This window comes from Podarcis bocagei, assembly GCF_964188305.1.
Source record: "Podarcis bocagei genome assembly, chromosome: 1".
Taxonomy (NCBI): Eukaryota; Metazoa; Chordata; class Lepidosauria; order Squamata; family Lacertidae; genus Podarcis; species Podarcis bocagei.
The window spans coordinates 114,501,353-114,523,050 of record NC_138125.1 but is presented as its reverse complement, the minus strand read 5'-3'; the positions used below and the strand labels follow the sequence as shown (position 1 = coordinate 114,523,050).

At 42.6% G+C, this 21,698-nt stretch overlaps 2 protein-coding genes across 5 annotated transcripts in view; one reads left to right on the top strand and one right to left on the bottom strand.

Moving 5' to 3' along the window:
- Positions 1-12,397, top strand: part of FASTKD1 (FAST kinase domains 1) — a 24,462-nt gene extending 12,065 nt beyond the window's left edge. For all 3 annotated transcript variants that reach the window (XM_081163370.1, XM_081163371.1, XM_081163372.1), the window contains 9 exons: positions 44-175; positions 1,264-1,750; positions 2,558-2,672; positions 3,711-3,839; positions 6,064-6,195; positions 6,771-6,884; positions 8,372-8,513; positions 9,606-9,720; positions 11,807-12,397. In XM_081163370.1, coding sequence (XP_081019496.1) covers positions 44-175; positions 1,264-1,750; positions 2,558-2,672; positions 3,711-3,839; positions 6,064-6,195; positions 6,771-6,884; positions 8,372-8,513; positions 9,606-9,720; positions 11,807-11,896 — 1,456 coding nt within the window. In that variant the 3' untranslated portion in view covers positions 11,897-12,397. The remainder of the gene's footprint in view (positions 1-43; positions 176-1,263; positions 1,751-2,557; positions 2,673-3,710; positions 3,840-6,063; positions 6,196-6,770; positions 6,885-8,371; positions 8,514-9,605; positions 9,721-11,806) is intronic.
- KLHL41 (kelch like family member 41) lies at positions 11,759-21,698 on the bottom strand. Of its 2 annotated transcripts, XM_081172891.1 has the most exons (7): positions 20,505-21,698; positions 17,555-17,712; positions 17,366-17,473; positions 15,931-16,116; positions 14,834-14,980; positions 13,604-13,718; positions 11,759-11,866 (listed from the first exon to the last, which is right to left on the bottom strand). In XM_081172891.1, the coding sequence occupies exons 1-6, from the start codon at positions 21,612-21,614 to the stop codon at positions 13,607-13,609; spliced, it is 1,821 nt and encodes a 606-aa protein (XP_081029017.1). In that variant the 5' UTR covers positions 21,615-21,698; the 3' UTR covers positions 11,759-11,866; positions 13,604-13,606. The 2 variants fall into 2 exon arrangements, with proteins under 2 accessions (XP_081029017.1, XP_081029016.1); XM_081172890.1 differs by lacking the exon at positions 11,759-11,866 and having other exon boundaries at positions 13,363-13,718.

Here is a 21,698-nt window from a genome sequence, read left to right as displayed (position 1 = left end):
AATTTCACCCTGATATTTAGCCTCATCTGCTTTTGGTTTTCAGGATTGTGTCTCTGCTTTACAAACATATGGATCTCTACAAACCAGTAGAATTGGCCAAATTGGCCTACGCCCTCCTCCTATTTCATTGCTCCAATCCTGAGATTTATTCCAAATTACAAAGGTTGCTCACCAGGTAAGAAAGAACATTTTATCAGCAAATGTATTCTGATGGTTGCTTTCTTTATTAATTTGTTACGTTTGAATCCTTCCCTTCTTCCTTAGCAGAATTCAAGGAAGTGCTGTTGTTGTTGTTTAGTCGTGTCCGACTCTTTGTGACCCCATGGACCAGGAAGTACGGTGGTACCTCGGGTTAAGAACTTAATTCGTTCCGGAGGTCTGTTCTTAACCTGAAACTGTTCTTAACCTGAAGCACCACATTAGCTAATGGGGCCTCCTGCTGCTGCTGCGCCGCCGGAGCACGATTTCTGTTCTCATCCTGAAGCAAAGTTCTTAACCCGAGGTACTATTTCTGGGTTAGCGAGTCTGTAACCTGAAACATATGTAACCTGAAGCGTATGTAACCCGAGGTACCACTGTACTTATCAAAATTGCGGTTTGCAGTGATCATCTTAAGAAGGCATTCTTCCTCTTGCACATGGGAAGAATATCTCGCTTCTAAATGAAGCACACTACTGGCTTTAGAAATAACATTTTTGTGCAAATGTCCATTTAATTGATATATTAATCAATTGAAAATGTCTTTGATCAGGGTTCTTCCCTAATTTCCATACCCTTTTAAAATTTGATACAGTGGGTACAATTTCTTGCTAAGGAATTATAAGTGAATTACACCGGGGAATAAGCTCAGTCTGACCCAGTTTGCTGTATTTGTTCCTATTTCGACATTTTCAGAGTATACGACTAGGGATTTAAGTAGCTTGCCATGATATCTGTGGCAAGAGCAGCTGGTGTGGGTGGGTGGGTTGTTCGCCTCCCAGCACTGGTGTCACTGTAGCTTACCAGGGTTGGGGATGAGGTGGCAAGGAGTTTGGTGCTGGCCACACCAGCAGGAGCTGGCCACACTGCTCCACATCTTCCTTCTGGTAAGCCACAATGATGCCACTGCCTCTCATACCCGCTGCTCGCTCCTGATCGGTCGGATTTCTTTTCAAGCAAATATGCAATTGACCTGGGTGTAAAATGCACTAAAAAATATTTGTGGCCCGCCGATTTTCACTCTTCATCACTGACAGATGTATATCTCTCTGTTTTGCATTCCAGCTGTTTACACACTAATGTCGTACCGACGGACATTTCCATGCTCATCCGTGTTCTTTCCTTGCTTCCTAACTCCTACATGGATGAAGTCATAGTCACTCGAATGGAGGCTGCAATGCCTCAGTGCAGCCTGAGCGATTTGAGTTCCTTCGCCACAGCTGTTATGAAATGGATTCGACGTGATCAGCCCTATCAGCAAAGCCCCACGGTGCCGTACGGAAAACTTTTGCAAAAAGTCAATAATTGTGCACTTGAGAGACTTCAGAAAGCCAACGATCTGGATCTTCTGTTAGAAGAGTTGAAATACATATCTGGAGACTGGTTTGAAGAAATGCTCCTTGAGGAAACCATGGTTGCTCTTCAGCGCTTGGCGGACCAGATTACATGGACAAATGTGCCAGAGTTGTCATCTTTTATTGCCAGAACTTCCTATCTCTGCGTTCCATTACTTGATAGAATAGCTGCCGTTACCGTTCAGCATATAGATAAGGTACTAACGACACATGATCATTTCATTTCCCTTGAAAGTGATAGTACAAACAACATGCAGTGTTACGTTTCGTGTGTATTCTTATTTGGACATAGTTTATCAGAGCTGTGTCCCGTCCCCCCCGGTGTATTGGGTCTGCATTGCACACTACACTGAATGATTTGATTGCTACCCCAGGAACATGTATAACTTGCTCACATTAGGGAGAGACTGAAGACGAGGACCCATTTTATAGAAAGCAGATCCCCATTTACATGGGTCTTATATTCCAAATCCCCGTGTGCATCTGTGAAGTTGCATACAATGGGGGAATCGGCTGTCGGCTCAACAAAGCCCCACTGATGTGTGGGGAAGGAACTTGATGATGTTTACAGACCACCTTCTTAACTTTTGTTGCTTTTTGAATAATAATACCCCGCCCATCTGGCTGGGTTTCTCTGGGCGGCTCCCAACAGAATATTAAAAATATTATGCAACATCAAACATTAAAAATTTCCCTAAAGAGGGCTGCCTTCAGATGTCTTCTCAAAGTCAGGTAGTTGTATATTTCCTTGACATCTGATGGGAGGGCGTTCCACAGGGAGGGTGCCACTACCGAGAAGACCCTCTGCCTGGTTCCCTGTAACTTGGCTTCTCGCAGTGAGGGAACCACCAGAAGGCCCTCGGAGCTGGACTTCAGTGTCTGGGCTGAATGATGGGGGTGGAGATGCTCCTTCAGGTATACTGGAGGAATTATTAAAATCTGGCAGACATACATGGTGAATGCTGACTGTCCTTTTCTCCCCCACCCCCTTGCTTCTTCTCTAGGTTTACAGTTCTGAGATTTACTCTTTTCTCCGTCCCTTTGCTACTCTAAATTACGACCCTCCCCAGAGTGAAGAGTTTTTTGAGGCTTTCCTTCAGCACTTGAGCTCTTGCTTGGGTAAGTTCATCAGAGAGGAATGGTAGCTGGGTGACATTTCCCCCAAGGTGCCAATTGGCAGTGTGATGAGTGCACAAGGCCAAATAAAATCTCTTTTTGAATCAAAGAAAACTGATATAATTCAGAACCATTTGTTGTTGTTTTTTGGGAGGCTGCAGGACGACAACAACAATGTTGTGCTAACTATTCTAAACATCGGTAGGTAGAAATGAATTTAAACTGGTGAGCAGTGAAGTGGCAGCTCTTCCTTTCCCCATCTTTCAAAATGAGCACAGCGCTAAGCAGGAGCACATTTTAAACAATTTGTGCTTGCTGATACAAAAATACCGCCACAGATTTTAAGACAAAGATTCATTTGGTTATTTCCTGTAAAGGGCGCTTATGAAGCTGCTGCTGCAAATGTGCCGCTCGCAATGTGGGAAGACCCAGTTGCACAGCCTTAGGCATGGCAATGTATGGAGAAGGGGCTGGAAGGCAAGGACTGGGTGAATACGAGTGTGGGAGTACTAGCAGTGATTTTCTTACATAAACCATGCTGGAGAGGATGTGGGCGAGGGATCTATTATTGTGTCCAAATTAACGTCAAGGCCAACAGCATGAAAATAAGCTCTATCAGTGTACAGTTAATCGGGTTGTTTTTAGGACTGTGACATTTGCCATCACATTCTTCCTTCTGTGATGGTTCCCCACTGTTTTCCACCCGCCCTGTTCCCAGTCTCTATATTCCTGCTCCTTCTGTTCCTCTGGACCATTATAAAATCTGAACCTCAGTTTCCAGAAGCAGAATAAATAAGCAATTGTATGTAAAAACACTCAACATTTTAGCCTTGTTCATGTGTCACTTGTGTGTCGGGTGTAGCTGTTGAGCAAGGAACAGGAATGCACTTTTATCCCCCCCCCCAATGATAAATTCCTGTGGCAAGGAAGGGGCTCTGTGTGATTGTATGGGTGTGGAGAGTTCTAGTTTCCCATCTGTTTCTCCACTTCTTCAGAGATACTGTCAGTTAAAGGATACACTAATATATTTGTTTTATACAGGTAGTTTTGAACCACATCTCCTTGTGCTGCTTGGTTTTGGTTTGGCTGTTGCTGAGTATTTTCCAGAGAATGTGATAAAGGCTATATTTAACATCGAATTTCTGGCCAAACTAGATGCCCAGCTTGAAAGTAAGAAATAATTACAAATTTTAACAAGACTCTTGCATTTTGTAAGAGATTGTGTGTATGTGTTTTCTTTTGCTCAGAACAGGAATAGCCAACTGCATTTTTTGATACTACTGTCTTCTTGGTTTCCAATAATCTACCTTGGAATAATATTCCTATGTTTGAGTTAGGTTGTTTTCAACAAACCACGGTTTGCCAGTTGAGAAACAACAAACCATAGTTGAGCCTGAGGCTTGCCTAGTATATTGTTTAATGGGATATGCGGGCGTGACCATATCCTCCACATGTAAAAATGGGCAAAGCACAATGATTCTTTTCTTCGGATACATACTTTGCCTTGTTGCATAGTGAGTGTGCAACATGCAATTCAGATATTATCTACCTAGGAGAAATATCAACCTACTTAGTATTTCTTCCTCTTGCATACTACTCCCCAACACCATCATGGGAAGGAAGTAAAATCTGATTCAGGCTAAACTGTGTTTTAAATGTCTTCTCTCTCCACCCAGCGTGAAGGAATAAGGATTTTCAGTTGTGATTATAAATGAGGTTACTTGTTTAGAGAATCATACATCAATCTTGAGTCAGGTAGTTCTTCCCATAAATGCTCCCCTAAGCTAGGTCAGGAGTAAAACATTACTTTCATTTTGTTTTTAAAATGAAGGTACAGTTAAAACTAGCATTTTAATTTAGTCTGTTCAACTATAAATTTTCATCCGATTGAGACTGGCAGTTTCCATTTTTACTCAGATGTAAGTCCCACTTTTCTCAGTGAAGCTTTGTTCACTGTGCGTAGAATAATACCTTTATTACTTGCTTACTTTCATCCCCCCTGTGCCCTCTCTAAATGGGGGAAGGAGGAGAAGGCATGGTGGACCCCCCAAGTTGTGGCTGTGTTTGTGAGGAAGTTGTCCTCTGCATCAGCAGCACCAAAACAGAACAGTGATTTTCCTTTTCCCTCCCAGAGGGGAAAAGAGGAACGAAGCTCTCCTCACCTTCTCTATTGTCTCTTTGAAATGCTTGTAGATAGGAGCCCTCAAAATTCCAAACAGCCAGAATATTTTAAAAGCCAAAAGGGGTAACAATGTTTCTCGGCTTCATAAAGAAACCCAGAGTGAATCTTGACTTCTGGTTGTTGTTGTTTTGCTGAAGCCCTATACCCATTGAGTATGAATTCAACAGGGCTCTATGTAAGGTTGTGTTGATCAATGTCTTTTCCCTTCTGCATGTATTCATTTTTTAGAAAGTGCTACTAGTTCTCAGAACCAGCTGCTTCTGCAGATTTGCAAGGCTACCTCCACAGCCTGTAGTGTTGGAAGGCGTTGGAGTTGGGGAGGCAGATCAGACCCCATACCTGTACCAACTTTGTATTAGACCTGCTGCCAGCTGGCTGTGAGGGCAGCTTGGGAGTCTGTGGATCCCAGGCCATCTTAGCCCTCAGAAGGCCCCGTTTTGTTGGCTATCCGTTGGGCTCTGCCAATGGGGGTAGGGTGAGTGGAAGGCCGGAGGTCTGTACCAGTGGAGGTGTCAGGGACTGGGCAGAGGAGGAATGGTGGAGACCACCTCCCCATCCTGACCCAGGGAGGAGGAAGAGGAAGACAGTATAGATTTACAACAGGGGTTTGAGGGAGGAAGCAGCTCAGAGGCAGATTTGGGAAATCATGGGAGAGCCAGAGCAGCTGGCTGACATGTCATTAGAAAGCATTTCCGACCCTCTATCTATCTGCCAGAACTCGGTGAGCCTTAAAAGTAGGAGAGCAAAGAGCTCAAAGACAGAGGGCACTTAGTGGCACCCGTAGAAGTGACAAATAAGGAAGTGGGAGAGACGGGGGGGTGGAGATTTACTTGGGACAATGCCATTATCCAAGCGGCTGGGTCCTATAGCCTCTCTCTGTAAAGATTGAAATGAAAAAGAACTGTAAGAAACTTTTCCTTGTCTTTATAATCTCCTGGGCAACCAGCCGGGAGCTTCTGACAGCATCCTGACAGGAGGCTGGCTGAGCCAGCAGAAGGAAGCAGAGGGGTGCCTCTGTTCGATCCAGTTCCCCCGCAGCCCAGTGTACAGTGGTGGGGGCTGGATTGCAGCTTAAGAGACTTCTGATTTGCTTCTGCGGCCGTGTCCTTTGTCCGAAGGGCTGCTTGCTTTTGTACTTACAGAAGTGCTGTCAGGCGTACAGTGGTGTAAATAGCGTTCGTTTTTCCCCTCCATTTTTTTAAAAAAAACCAGCGCTACCGGGTTCCTTAAACCGGAGGGTCCGCTTACGGCTGATGGAACTGAACCGAGCGGTCTGTCTGGAGTGCCCAGAGCTCCAAATTCCATGGTTTCATGAGCGCTACTGTCAGCAACTACAGCGAAAAGGTGAATATTTAATCTTTTAAATGACAGTTGCGTTATGGGTGCCTCAGTCCATTAAAAAACACACCTTTACAGAGTCATATTTATTAAAACTCATAACATTTCAGAAATGGCTTAAACTTCAGTTATGTCCTTGTCAGCCTGCTTTGAAGTGCTATATGAAGTTCTTTAAAAAAAAAAAAAAAACAGAAAAGATGCTGACAAGCTCAGGGTAATATCCATTTGGTACCCTTGCATAACGTATCTGCTAATGGAAGAATGCAGGAGGTGATTTCCCCCCATTTCCTCTCCCCACTAAAGCCCATAGCACCCTCTGAAAATCTGCTCTGGAGGGTTGGAGAATCTCCAGGATGGGTTGGGAGATGGCATGGAGCGGGGGGACAAATTGGCAAAGATCGCCTCCCTTCTTCCTTTAGCAGATGCCTCGACTGAAGCAAAAGCTCAAGGAGCATAACCTGGATCCCACCTTCTGATAACGTAACATGTGTCGTTCTTGTAAAGTGATTCGCGATATTTTGTTCTGTCTTCCCTTTGCTTCTGATCTTGTTTTTATGCTTTGTTTTTGTTTTCACCCACAGGCAGTGGTAGTCTTAGCGCGTTGCAACAGCAGATTCACGGACTGCTGGGAGAAATTTTGGGAGGAAGCCACTTTGCCAAGGTGTCTGTTCTCACCCCATACTACTACGGAATCGGTGGGTGTTTAATTCATGGGAAATCCTCTGTGGTTCAGCGTTTCATGGGAAACTCTCTCAAAACATTTCTCAAATGTACAGAAGCAAGTCCTGGCTACCCCAGAGGCTTTCCAGACAATCTATTTATAGTTATCTGAATGCAGTGTTGTTTATTTTTCCTTATTGAAGGCCTGTCCTGATTCACAGGCCCAAAGGAGGGATGCAGGGATACCAAGGAAGGATGCCTCAAACACCATCAGGGCCAGTTCTTGTGCTGGGGCAACCCAGCCAGATGAGCGGGGTATAAATGATAAAATTATTCTTACAGTAGTACCTCAGGTTACATACGCTTCAGGTTACAGAGTCCGCTAACCCAGAAATAGTACCTTGGGTTAAGAACCTTGCTTCAGAATGAAAACAGAAATCGCGTGGTGGCGGCAGCGGGAGGCCCCATTAGCTAAATTGGTGCTTCAGGTTAAGAACAGTTTCAGGTTAAGAACGGACCTCCGTAATAAATTAAGTACGTAACCAGAGGTACCACTGTAGTAGTAGTACTAGTAGTAGTACTTATATACTTTTATTTATTTGCTATTCAAAAAACAAAACAGCAGTTTACACAATTCTACTTAAAACCACACTATACAGCTATATAGAGCGCATTGCATTAATCCAGCCTCTGGGTTACCAATGCACGGGATACAGTGGCCAGGCTCTTGGCAGTTGCTGGATGCAATGAGGTAGTATGAGAGTCTTGACAACTGTGCTCCCCACCCACTTCCGTAGCATTTCATGTTGTTTTAAAGTTTAAATTGTATTTTACCTCAGCCTTTTGAGTGCAGCCGTGAAAATTCCTCCCCTGATCTCCCCCCCACCCAAAAAAAGCAGTATTCCTCACAACTAGGCTACTCCCTAACTTTCGCTTTAAAATAGCTACTGCATTTGCATGAAACTTGTGGAAACTGTTGGGCCATGGATAAAAATGTGGTTTGGTGATGCTTTGCATCTTTTGGATAATAAGCCCCAGTGAGGAGCATATTTAATTGAAATCAGTAGCACGTCCTTCCAAGTAATTGTGCTCAGGATCCTGGTGTGAAAAGTTGTACTACTGAAATCAATGGGACTGGAGTGACATAAGCCGTAAATAGTCAGCCTGTGTGTAACAGAGAAGTTTTGCTTACAGGTTTTCTTTTTTTTTCTTGTAAGTGGCGGCCTGTGTAACTATTATCCTAACCTTAAATAGTGAGTGAGTGCTCTGGGAGCTAAAGTATTGTTGAAGCAAAGTATGAGCCTGGTGAGTACCTGGATTGTAGATCACTGGAGCCCCGTGTAAGCTTAAGAGTCTGCTCTTAAGTATACAGCTCTTAAGTATATACATGTGTCTGAATATACAGTAGTAGTGCTTGAGTAACATTGTGGTTTGCAATATTGCACTGCTGGAGGAGTCATGCCCCACTGTAAACATTAACTTCCTATTGTGACAAGTCCTGAGATGATATTTTTTATTTCAGACTTTGAGTGTATTCTTGATAAAAACAAGAAGCCTCTTCCCCATACCGAACAGATTGTTGTCATGGCTGACTTGAAGGGAATGCACTGGGAGCAAGATGGCCTGTTGTTGGGAAGGAAAGGGCTGCCGCCGGGAGCTCAGAGGTGGTTACATATTTTCTGTGTGCTTCTATGGTCAATAGTCCTTCTTCTTTCATACTGTTTCATGCCAAGTACAAATTCAGGAAAGACTGATCTGTCCCATTGTACGTATCTGACTCCACTTGCTCCTAAAGAGTAAGTGGGAGGCAAGTTGCACTTACAACTTTAGTCGCTAACAACAACATTTAAAATGACAGCATTTAAAGTCAGTTGCTCCTTACTTTGGCCTGGACCTGAGTGCCAACTTCTGCTGCCATTTAAACTGGGAAGCATATCTTTGCATCTGTGTGTGCTCTTCAGCCGTTAATATTTTTGACTTGGAATAAAATGCTACATTGTGAAATGCACTAAGCTTTATTACAAGGCCCTTAGGGTTCTTGGACCAAGGCAAGCTGAGCTGAAATAAAAAAGGGCATTTAGAAGGATATTTCATGTCCTCCATTAATTTACTGCAATTTATTCTGGAGAGACACCTTCATTAAGTCTACACCATTCCTAATGTAGAAACTCCCTTCCTTAATTGATAGGGCAACCTATATTTTCTTTAGTTACTTGCTCAATGAAAAGTTAATTTCTAGCTGGCTGTGTTGTTAAAGAGCGTCTGTTTCAGTATTCCTTGAACTTTATTTGCTCTGAAGAAACCTTGTTAGATTTTATTGTTGTTCTGGACATATGCCACATATTTGCAGAGACTGATGCACATTAAGATGTGACAGATATCTCTTGTTCAGGGTTAACCTTTCCATTTCAGTGGAGTGAGGTATTATAAGTGTGCAAAGGAATAAACATAGGTTGTCTCCCTCTACTAAAAGAAACTGGGAAAGTTCTTGGCAGGGAAACTGGAGGCATCAGCCTTCAGAGGCCCCTTGCTCGGAAGAGACTGATGCATTTGCAGTTTAACATTGCAATACACGTTTTAATATGATAAAACTCTGCACTTTCCCTTGCCTCTTTTCACTTTTGAGGTGAAACATACATACAGTTTCAGGAGTTTTCTGCCCCTATTAGCTAAATGGCTCACTTTAGATTCTGAGTAGATTCTGTTTTCAGATTGTTGAACCTATAATTATGCACATATGATTGTATTATATTCAGAATTGCAGTGGATTTTCTGGATTCAAAAGCCTTTTGTAAGAACTTGAATCACCTGAAAGGAGAAGCTGCTATGAAAAAGCGACATTTGGAGATTCTAGGATACCACGTTGTTCAGGTATGTTGTCCTCTATATTTTGTATCAATATTGCACATAATTGCAGAGTTATCTGACAATATGTCAATATTCTTTATTTGAAAGTTTTTGTCATAAATATTTAGGGCTGTGTTCTGATAACTTTTACCCATTGAAAGTTGCTTTCTCTTCTTCTCAAGTTGTTCTCAGCTGAATATTATTATTATTATTATTACCACCACCACTACTTCCCAAATGGTCTTACAATCTAAAATCTAAAAACAGACCGGGGGGGGGGGGCGGGGCGGGGGAGACAGCAAAGGGGGAAAGATGGAAACAGAGGCTGGAATAAAAAGAGGAAGACGATGCCGCCACCCCCACCCCCAGTTGTTCATGTTTGGATTTAGAGTGGGACTTCGAGCTTGACAGTCATTCCAGAGGCTTCAGCAAAAAGGTGGGCTTTGGTTTGAGGAAAGTAAGAGAGATTATTTAAACTTACACAATTGAATAAAAGGTAGAGAACTTACATTGAGTTTTAAAAAACATTGAAAAGAATTACACAGTTGGAAGATGTGTTATCAAGTTCATTTCACAACCTGTGGACTGCCATATGTTGTTCTACAACAATTCATATTATCCTTGCTCTTTGGCTAAGCTGCCTAGTGGAGGGGTCAGCAAACTTTTTCAGCAGGGAGCCAGTCCACTGTCCCTCAGACCTTGTGGGGGGGAGCAGACGATATTTTTGGGGGGGGGGGAATGAACGAATTCCTGCTTGGCAGGGGGTTGGACTCGATGGCCCTTGTGGTCTCTTCCAACTCTATGATTCTATGCCCCACAAATAACCCAGAGATTTTAAATAAAAGGACACATTCTACTCGTAAAAACACACTGATTTCCAGACCATCCATGGGCCGGATTTTGAAGGCGATTGGGTCGGATCCGGCCCCCGGGCCTTAGTTTGCCTCTCCATGGCCTAGGGCTTCCAACATCTGGGGACCAGGGCTGCTATAGTGAATACTATTGGGTCATACTTGCTGAAACTTTCGAAGTATTCTTTTCAATCTGTTTTTGCTACCTAATATGAATCATCTTTCCTTACGTTAAGTGGACGAATGAGAGCATCTGCCTGGCAGCTACCTACTTAGTTTTCGTATCTTACCACATTTACCAATATTCTTCATAGTACTGTATAGTATTTGCAGCCTACTGTAGCTAAAAAGAAAGGGAGACACCTTTTTTCAGATGAGTTCCCTATCAAAAGCACTTCTGTTTGCCCAATGAGGCTTCCCCTCTGCCTTTAGGGATATGCAAACCATGGGCAGACATTTAAAGAACTTCCTGCTCTGTATGAATTCAATTGAGGTCTGGAGAGATGGGTATCTTCCTAGCAACACCTTAGTATTGATATAGTTAGCTATGACCAAGGCTGAAGCACTGTGTAAACTTACTCAATGAGGAAGTAGAACTTAGTTTTGAGTGAATACACATCGTCCTATTGAAAGCAGTCAACTTATTGGGATGATCTTGTTCTTTAGTCTCAGTGCAGATGGAATACTGTCCAGTTTCCTAAAGTTAGGTGGCCAAGTGCTCTGTAACAGGAAACTGACTAGTGTTATGTCTGAACATGTTTTCACTTACAGTGGTGCCTCGCAAGACGAAATTAATCCGTTCCGCGAGTCTCTTCGTCTAGCGGTTTTTTCGTCTTGCGAAGCAACCCTATTAGCGGATTAGCGCTATTAGCGGTTTAGCAGCTATTAAAGGCTTAGCGGCTATTAAAGGCTTAGCGGATTAGCGGCTAAAAGGCTATTAGCGGCTTAGAAAAGGGGGGGAGCGAAAAAAAATTGGAACACTCGCAAGACGTTTTCGTCTTGCAAAGCAAGCCCATAGGGAAAATCGTCTTGCGAAGCAGCTCAAAAACGGAAAACCCTTTCGTCTAGCGGGTTTTCCGTCTTGCGAGGCATTCGTCTTGCGGGGCACCACTGTATCATGTTCCCTTCCAAATCAGTTTACAACCAGATCTAGAAGTAGCCATGTAACTATGCCAATACAACAAAGATTCTTGTTAAAAACAAGTATCTTGATAGGTTTCCCTTGCTATATTTCTACCGTAAACTTTATTTTATTTCAGATCCCTCATTTTGAATGGAATTCCATGGAGCTGTCATCAAAGGAGGCATGGATGGAGTATCTAAAGAATAAAATATATGAAAAGGTTTGATACGATCACGTGAAAAAGACACACAATCATGAAGTTATTTTATATGGACTATGGAACATTAAATATTTTTAGCCTGATGTGGCTTTACTGAAATCCCTTTTTAAAACTGAAATCATCACAACGCACACTAGGCTCTAGTTCCACAAGGGTGACCCACATGTGGAAGCAGGTTCACACACCTGCTGCCTATGCAGATGTGCCTCTGGATTTACATTTAGACCTGGATTTTGATGCTCCACTAGATATCTTTGAAATGGCTGGATAATTCTTCCAATGCAGATGAGAATGTGTTTCCCCATCTGTAACCCTCCTTTCTGAACCCCACTCCCCGGAGGGTTGGAGAACTTCCAGAGCTGCTCCCCTTGAGGCACAAAGAGCTGCCTCTTCCACGCATAGGAAAATATCAATCATACATACACTGACCTCTCAGAATCTTAGCTCAGACACATTTGTGTTTCTCATATGCATACAAATGGGCAATAAAAGACGATGGAACAAAAAGCCTAATGGAAGTCATTAGGATGGAATGTGTCTCTGCACCTTGAAATTTCGCTTTAGGTCAAAGTAAGTGAAAGTAAACCACACTTGCCTGTTCCCCTCAGTTTATGAGACCTTTGTACCTGCTTCTTCCTCCTACAGAGCTACTTCTAGCCTGGTGAATTAGAAAGCTACCACATTCTGGTTTTTGAATTGGTTCCAGCTAGTAAATGTGTCATGTTGCTATTTAAAAACTATCTTCCTCTGCTAAGAGCTGGTGAATTGCAGTAATGTTTCCTTCCCAGTATGAATCTCCCCTCGGGTCTGCTGCTGCCGCAGCCGTTGAAAGAACAGGAGACATACAACAATAGCACAAGCACTTGAGTCTGCCAGGCATTGTGAGTGACAACCACAGGTTGCTTGTCCATTGCAGAGAGGCAAACCGCTCCTCCAAATAGTTGGCATTTATTTCATGGTGTCCCCCTCCTATTTCAGGGCTGGCCCATGCTTTAAACCTGCAGAACTCCACAACTCAGCAAGTATCACCCCCCTATTTTAAGGGGAAGCCAAGCTAATCTTTAAAAAAAATGGAGGTAGCTTCCATAACCTGATTCTCAGAATGCAAGCACAGGAATTGGCTATACAGTTAAATGAATACCAGGCAGAGGAAATTTCTGCTTATGCAGGAGAGGGGAGTTCCCTGATATATTTTTTAAGAAATTGTCCCTATTGCAACTCCCTGATCCATATGCTGTAGTGCGCCAGAGGATATTCCAATCCTCAGGCAGTGGAGGAAGGCAAGGTATGGTAAAGTCCTCTGCTGTGATTGGTGCAGACGCTCCAAGCCCATTTTATGTGAAAATAGTTTTGAAATGTATAACAATCCAAGACAGCCTGGAAGATTGGAGCGATAAGCGTATTTTGTATATGAGGCTACAGCAAAAATTGCATGGGTAGGAACCATTTCTAGGTGAAACCTCCCAGACCCATTTTTAGTCAAATTCAATTTTATTCAGTGTTACAGCAGAATTTACTTCAAATTCAAACTGTTAGTAAAAACTCAGGGCAGGGGGCATTGGGCACCTACAGAAGTTAATACGTATAAGACGGATACATGAACAGTTTAATGAATCAAGGTAGTTCTCAATCTCTGTACAGGGTAAGCTTGCACAACAAAACCAGAGGGGGCCAATAAAAAATAAAAAATCATCATTCGTCAATCTTCCTTACACTTTACAGCTTTGAAAGCTTAAAGAGATTCAGGCCAACAGAAAGACAAGAGGCACCAGAAGCATAGCGAATTTCTTTCAGCATCCCACACCACTCCTTCTTCTCGTCATCATACCTGCACGGACAAAAGTTACTATAAGTAGGCACCTGAGATCACAGAGCAATGAATCCCTTTCTATGTTTACAAATACCAACCATGCATTAGGATCCCAACATAAAAGTCTAGCTATGATGATAAGGCTTTGTTCTCCATAGTACATCATTGATTTAGTGACTCATTTCACAGCTCTGGAACTGTTTGTTATTTCCCAACGTTCTATTTCCTTGTGGTCCTCCAGCTGTTATTGGGCAACTCCCATTATCCGTGACCATTGGCCACGCTGAAAGGGGGCGATGGGAGGGAGTAGGAATCCAATGACCCAGGGTGGCCGGTGGTTCCTGATCCCTGCTTTAAAATTTCACGACTCAAGTAATACTGTCAACTCTTAACTGAATTATCTGAGTTATCTGCATCAGTTTATATCGTATATTTCTGTTTTGAACATGTAAGACCAAAAATCTTAGGGGTGCTTTCAACACCACACTATGTAGATAATTTTGGAAAGATCTCCCCTTCTCTGCCCATGCGGTCCCTAAATCTGTTCTTTCCCCACAGAGCAGTTTCAGGGACAGTGTGGGGCCAGCACAAAACTGTAGCCAAACACTGCCTTTGAAAGGCAATCTAGCATAAACCCTTGCATAAAACATAGACAAATCCATCCACCACTCCTTGGTACAGACCTGTCTCCGCAAACACCTACACAGTACTCAAGCAAAGAGCCTGGCCTGTTTGTGGGTAAAGAGGTTACTCCTCAGATCTGTAAAGCATTTTTACAATTTTTTTATTAACCTGAAGTTAAGATTATTTAGTCCTCTCAAGTGAGTAATATTTCGTAGCAAAAAAAAAAGATGGAATTAACGGGCTTCAGATGAGATGATAATATACTATGACAAAAGATTATCAATAAAAAATAAGCTGACATTAGAACATTTACAAAAGCAGCAGTTCTTCACTGGATTCTGGAGATGACCTCGTGCAGTGTGAATATGAAATATTTTAGTCTCTCGTACAGTATCCTATACATGTCTACTCAGAAGCAGATCCCATTAAGTTCAGCAGGAGTGCCGGCCAACATGTATGCAGTTACGGTCTTTGTTTAGCAAAAAGAGTAATAGTCAAACACAACTTACTTCCAGATGTCGTTCACCTCATTAGGTGCAAATTCCTTCGTTTCAAGCTGAATCATAGCAAAGCCTCCAATAGCATACAAGGAGCCAGACAGATCAACTAAAGAAATGGAGCTTCTCTCTTGTGGAAACTCTGGCATAACCTCCCATCTGTAATTTAACAAATATTAGATAATGCTCAGTTTTAAAACATAACTTTGGTATAACAGCAGAGCGGGGGAAATACATATATATTGTTTCCACTTCATTCATGCAAGGACTCCTTCTGTGAGCAGAACTCCTTCAAGGAATGAAGTGAAAATGTTGGATACAACCCACACTTTCTCAGATATGCTGGAAAACTTCTGGCCAAGTTCCAACATATGGTGAGGTGATGGTGCCAAAACGGGGAGTTCTGGGGTGGCAGCAGGGTTCGAAATTATCAGGGCGCCAGGCGAATTTTGCACCTAAAGATTCTCCACTTGTGAGCACCTCAAAAAGTCTGGGTGCCATTTTTTTACGCCTGGCTGACACTTGAGGATTTCTGAAATGTATGTGCTTTGAAGCCTTGAAGTATATGCTAACAACAGACAATGAGGAGTTTAACAATGAAGAGTAGAATGTTTTGAAAACGGAAGTACGGTACCAATATTTTATTTAAATAATAAGAAGTGTTGCCGACCCACCCACCCTGGTGGCGACACGACATTCTATTCTGGCACCCACAACCCAGTTCCCAGAAGCCATTTGGCTCCTAGCTTTTCTATCCCGTTTCTAACACTGGGTGGTGGTTACCTTGCAGGTGTACACACATCTATAGGACCACTGCTGCTAACCCAGAGCTCCACCAGCCTTGCCCTGTCACCTCATCCCATCTCAATGAGCGCAATGCCACCGCTAAGACACCACCACTCCTTCAACTGCCTACCCCCAAATCACTGCTGCATTGGCTGCCTCTGCTTATGGAAGAAGGGAGGCAATATGGTACTGTCATTCTAAACACAATCACTCCTTTCCAAGACAGATTGTGTGAATTTGGTAGTGGGTTTCTGCATATCTGTAGCGGGGAAACCTCTGGCATAGGTGTGGCCAATGAGAATGAGACTGGATATCACACTCACTTGTTAGTGGTGAGATCAAATGCTTCAACGGAAGCTGAGAGGCCCTCTTCGGTAACGCCCCCTGCAATCACGATTTTGCCTTTATGTACCGCGATGCCAAACATAGAGCGAGCCACTTTCATAGGGGGAAGATCACGCCAGTCTCCCCTCTTGGAATTGTATGCAAACACTCTGTTAGTGCATTTTCTGTGGAGAGAAAGAAACAACGTGAATTGTTCTCAGAAATCACAACTCGGCGATCAAAATGAAAAGGTGTGAACATCTTGCAAGACATTTCCACTTCGAGGATAACAGGCATTCGGATTTGGAAAATAGTTTCAAATCCAATCCAAGCATAACACGTTGGTACCAAGAAAGAACCTCTGGATAGATATGCCAAACACCTTAACATCCCATGACTTTAAATGGGAAGAAAATGCATTAATTTGTGTCCTGAGTTCTTTCTTTTATTTATATTGCAGATGTCAACTTCCTAATATTTTTCTCTATCCTTTCTTAGAATTGCTGCCTTGGCTTCTGTGGTCTGGATCAAAAGTCCTCAGAGAAAACACCTCACAGCATCTTGAGATAGAAGACCTGCTCCCAGCCTTGCAGTCCTTTTCCCACCTGGCATGGGAGGGCAGGGCCCGGACTGACTCCAGCTACAAACGTTGAGGCTGCTGAACAGTCTCTTGGGTTGGGTACTATTTAGGGGTTTTCGTTGCTGTTGTTCATACTAATTTTTTGTATCTTTACATTTAGAACTTATGATTTATGTGAAAATCGTTCAGTTTGATCATGTACATTTTGGCATCCTTTTTATTTACTCTTTTTGACTACATTTATGCAAATCTTTTTATGCTGTAAGCTGCCTTGAGCGTGGTTTTAAGTATGGAAAGGCGGCATACAAAGAGGATGATGTTCCGCTCCCATGATATTTAACTAATGGAATACCCATTCTTCTTTTCAGCAGTGGCTCATTTCATTAACTTGCCATGGTCTCTTCTGTGTATGTTACAAGTTTTCCATTAATTCTGCCATCCTCAGCCAATTTGTTGCAACAGTATAGTTCAAGAGCAGATCAACATATTCTCCCAGAATGTTGCATAATATACACACAGCCAAAAACCAATGCTGGATATTTCTAAAACTATAGGCTGAGGTTTCAGCCCTCCAGTATGGTGACACTAGACACATGCAATGGGACATGCAATTGAGACCTGTGGGTATAGGGTGGTATATATTTTCAATCAATCAATCAATCAATCAATCAATCAGTCAATACTAATTCATACGATCATGGGTTCCAGCCCTTTTCCTATGTGCAGCAGTTTCCCCACTGCCTTTAACTTCAGTTATGGTTACATGGGCACCAACTTTAATCAAGGTTAATCAGGGGTTGAAACAGGGCACAAGTAGAAACATTTTACCATTGGGACACTTTTGAAGTACTCACTTATCATCAGTCTTTCCTCCGAGACAATATACAACTCCATTGTGTGAAGTAGTAGCATGGCCATAGACTTTGAGGGGAAGCTTTTTGACCTCATTCCATTTGAGGGATCTGGAATGGAAGAGGACCCAGTAAGGCAACAGAAAATTCAACGAGAAGCTCCAGTAAACACAACAATATGAAGGCACCTACGTGGGATCATAGCATAGTACTGAATCCAGAGACTCCTCAGTTTGGAGGTCTTTGCCAGCAATTACATAGATTTTGTTCTCCAGTTCACCTAGTCCAAACAGGCACCTGGCTGATGGCAACGGAGGAAGGCCAACCCATTCAGAAGTGATGGTATCCAACTATATATATTTTTTCCCAAAATTCAAAATAATAAGTATTAGCAAAGACATACAAAAAGAAGACATACAAAAGAGTACATAGGCCTGAAAGATGGTAAAACAAGAGCGCTCAAAGAGGTAATAGTAAACTGTAAAAGGAAGGAAAACTGAAAAGGGGGTGGGAACATTGTAAGATAAAAAGTAGAATAAGAAGGGGAGGAAAAGAAACAGTACAGAATCCATTCCTTCCATCCTGACTTTTAACCACACACAGTGAAGACTGAATGTACTTCTGGAAAGAGAACTCAGAAGGTGAGAGCTACACCCTTTGGATGTGTGCACATGATTTGGGAGAGGGCTAACCTACCAAAACTCTAGTCTACCTTTAAATGTTTCCCATATGGGACTCTGCTAGCAGAGATATCATCTGTAGGCTTGTATAGAGATTACAAATAAGTAGATCTGCTCCATGACAACATTCCCCTCCTCCCCGTTTTAAAAACCTTTATGCATTGTGTGTCTTCTTTAGCCCCATCCCACAAGCTTCCCCAACTTGTATCTTGATTATACAGTCTTCCACCCCACCAGACCTTTGTACCAAACTTGCGAGTCCCAAAGCACTTTTTGAAAATTACTAAACTATGCCCTGCCCTAATAATGCTTGATATGTTTTCCTGGCTATACATTTTTCTTCCTTTTTTATGACTGTTTCACATTCAAACTTTCCAAGAGCTATTTTATCTCCCCCGTCTACCCACCAATTCTTCTACTTACCTGGACATGTTTTTTCAGAGGTGGGGAATTTATCTCTGGATTGTAGTACCTGACCCTGGTCTGAGCTGAACAGGGGGCTCTCTTTTTTTTGCAAAATGTTTTGCCAATTGCAAAATGAAGGTCCATTATTATGTCAATCGTTTGTAGTGAACATGAACTAGGATGAAAATGTACACTCCCTTTAAAGCAGCCAGAATGGAATTATTTGGGTGTTGGGTGAGAGCAGGAGAGAAAGAAATCTGAACAAGACAGGTGAAGTGAGTGGGTGAATATTTAAATTTAAATACAGCTTGTGTGAAGATGGGCCAAGACAGAGCCTTGGCTGAGTGAGCAGCTACAATATGCCCCAGTCACTTGGAGGCTATACTGAGGGTAGGGTGGGGGATTGAAAAATAAAAAGTAGAAGGAATCAAGAATAGAGAAATAGAAGAAAAGCAGGTAGCTGGACTAAAAAAGACCAAACATGGCAGTTACCTGAATGACCACCACCTTGTGTAGAAGCCTGCCCAACAACCCAGGTTATCAGGGAAACCCTTTTGATGGCACCAAGTCCTGTGGATTACTGTAGGACAGTGGCTCAAAACATACAAACTACTTATAATATGTTGTAGGGCAAATAGGATCCTCCATTTATCAGTTGTTTGTTATGCCTGAACTTGTGGAAACACTGGTTATTTTAAACTATGGCCTGTTCCAACAGGTTTACAATTTTGGCTTGTTAGAAAATACAGGTTAACAGCTGCTTAAACTAATCAAACTGTTCCGATGCAACAAGGAACTCCAATTGGTTTAAAAGTGAACACCGATGCCTCTAATCTCTTCCTTGCAGCTGTGCCAGAAGAGATGGGAAGGGAAAGGATGGGGGGGGGGTCTACCTGCTGCTTGTGCAGGTAACGCAAAACTATAGTACTGCAGACAAAATGGGCCATCTTGCTCACTCCATCAATGGCTTAAGATATTTGGGATCAGTTATTGACAGGGGAAAGTTTACATTGTTATGAACTTAAAAAAGAACAGCAACAAAGTGAGCAATGTAGCACATTTTGACCTAGAAGTCTACATGTACCCAGAATGCACACAGCCTGCAAAAGCAATGTCCATAAATATGAACTGCTGCTGCTGAAATGAATGGGGAGACCCTTGGAATTGTTCTCTCTCTCTCTCTCTCTCTGTGTGTGTGTGTGTGTGTGTGTAGCAGGTGTTATGCCCATCAGCACTCACTGTATTAGAATGTTTAACTATGGACAGATCCCCCAAACAATCTTGGGGGCTGTGGTTCTGGGAATTGTAGCTTTGTGAGGGAGAAAATACAGTTCCCAGGATTCTTTGGGAGAAGCCATGTGCTTTAAATAGAATTTAAATGTATGGTGTGGCTCTGGCATGTATATGACGTAAAACAGGGAAGAAACAAAAGCAAACTAGAAAACATATAAATATGGACAGGCTCACATTAAAACCCCACTTTACACGTGTTCAGATGTTCATCTGAACAGACATTCAAGGGGAGTGGGATTTCACTTGTTCCTGCTGGCTCTGCCCCCGCTCTCTGCTCACATTTATGCAAGTATTAACTGCATGTGAGTAGGTTCTTTCAGACATTTCACCAGGATAGAGCTGTGATTTTAAGTCAGAGCACACATGATGCCACAGCTTCTGTTATACAGTACAATTTCAGTTTCACGTCAATAACATTTTGTAGACCAATACAGTTGGTACTGTTGACAAATGTTTTTTAAAAAAGCTTTTAGAGGAGAATCTTCTTATATTATAGAGAAAATCAGACAGTTTAGAAAGCGAAAGAGGATCAAGGGTAATCTGGAAGGAGTGGTGAAATTATTGGATCAATGGTAAAATTACAGGATAAAATTATTATGCACCTTTGGATTTCTAAACTCTTATGACCGTGAACTAGAAAGACAATACAGGATGTACAGCTCCTACAGAAAAGTTGCACACCAAAGGAGCCTCACAAAAGCTATGTTTTTAGCATGTGGAGTTCAATTATTTCTTCCCTTACCAAACAAACCAGAGATTTATACCTGGAAAAAGTATGACTGGAAAGGCTGCTCCTTGTTCTCTTCATCCACATACAGTCCTCCCACTACATAAACCTGCTTCTGTTTAGTGACTATGCTGGAATGATTTCTGGGAATCTGTTCCGACAGCGCTGCCAGGTAACATTCATTCTCTGTGGGGTCATAAGCCACAGAAGCTGTATCGTTTATGAGAAGAATAAGGTCTTTAGTAAACATTCCATGCCTCGGAATATCATTTAGGTAACCAGGAAGCAAATCTTCATCCCCCACGTCACCATTAACCTCTCCTTTGCCCGATTTCCCTGCACCTTTGGTTGGCTCAGGCAGTTTCCCAGCAAAGGCATCTTTAATAACCTTAATCTTTTTTGAAAGATCTGGGTTGCTTTTGATGATTTCATCCTTCTCAACATGCTCCTTGAAATATTTCTCGTCCATCAGGCGAAAGCGGATGCAGTCAAACACTTCTCCGAGGTTCTTCGCTCGATTCTCTTTATCCGCTTGCACCCATCTCATCACAGCCTCAAAAACCACTTCCTCCTTTTCGATGTTCAAGCTGTCTGGCGAAATCACGGAGATCAATTCGTGAGGGGCAAGCTGCCTGAAGTCCTCTTCTTTGCAAATCTTCACAAAGTGGTCTGATACAAAATCACGGGCAGACAGGGCAAGTCTCGGGCATTCGAGGAGGAGACCTAATCTCAGGATGGCCAGGCAATTGCCAACAGCAAGTCTCTTCTGGAGGTAAGAAACACAGACAGTGAAAACGGAAGGGATTTGAAAGCGGCTTGCCAAAGCAAAAATATCTTGCACGTTAGAATCGTTGAGGTCAATGCTTGCAGAATAAAGGTACTTAAGAATCATATCTAGGATGACAGGATCAACATTGTCCAGCACCACCTCTTTCTTTTTCTCCTCGCTTTGCTCCGATAAGAAGTACTCACGGAAATAAGGACTACAGGCTGACAGAATCAGTCTGTGGCAAGGGAGACTTTTATCCCCGGCTTTTAGGGAACAATCAACAAACTTTTTCTCTTCCAAAAGTTCCCTAAGGCCATCTTGAAGAAGAGTGGATTGATAAAGCCGAAGCTCTTCCGCAAGTTCTCTTCGGGAATCCATTTTGTGGAACGGCTAGGCAAGGAGGTAGGAGTGAGAGCCCTCTTGCTGGTACCTAGGTCTGCCTGAAAAAGGCAGATCAATGTG

Coding starts and splice junctions, on each gene's coding strand:
- KLHL41 (XM_081172891.1), bottom strand. CDS start 21,614: ATGGATTCCCGAAGAGAACTTGCGGAAGAGCTTCGGCTTTATCAATCC. Junction 17,713..20,504: donor TCCAGTCATACTTTTTCCAG/GTATAAATCTCT, acceptor AAATATATATAG/TTGGATACCATCACTTCTGA. Junction 17,474..17,554: donor GTACTATGCTATGATCCCAC/GTAGGTGCCTTC, acceptor CTTCCATTCCAG/ATCCCTCAAATGGAATGAGG.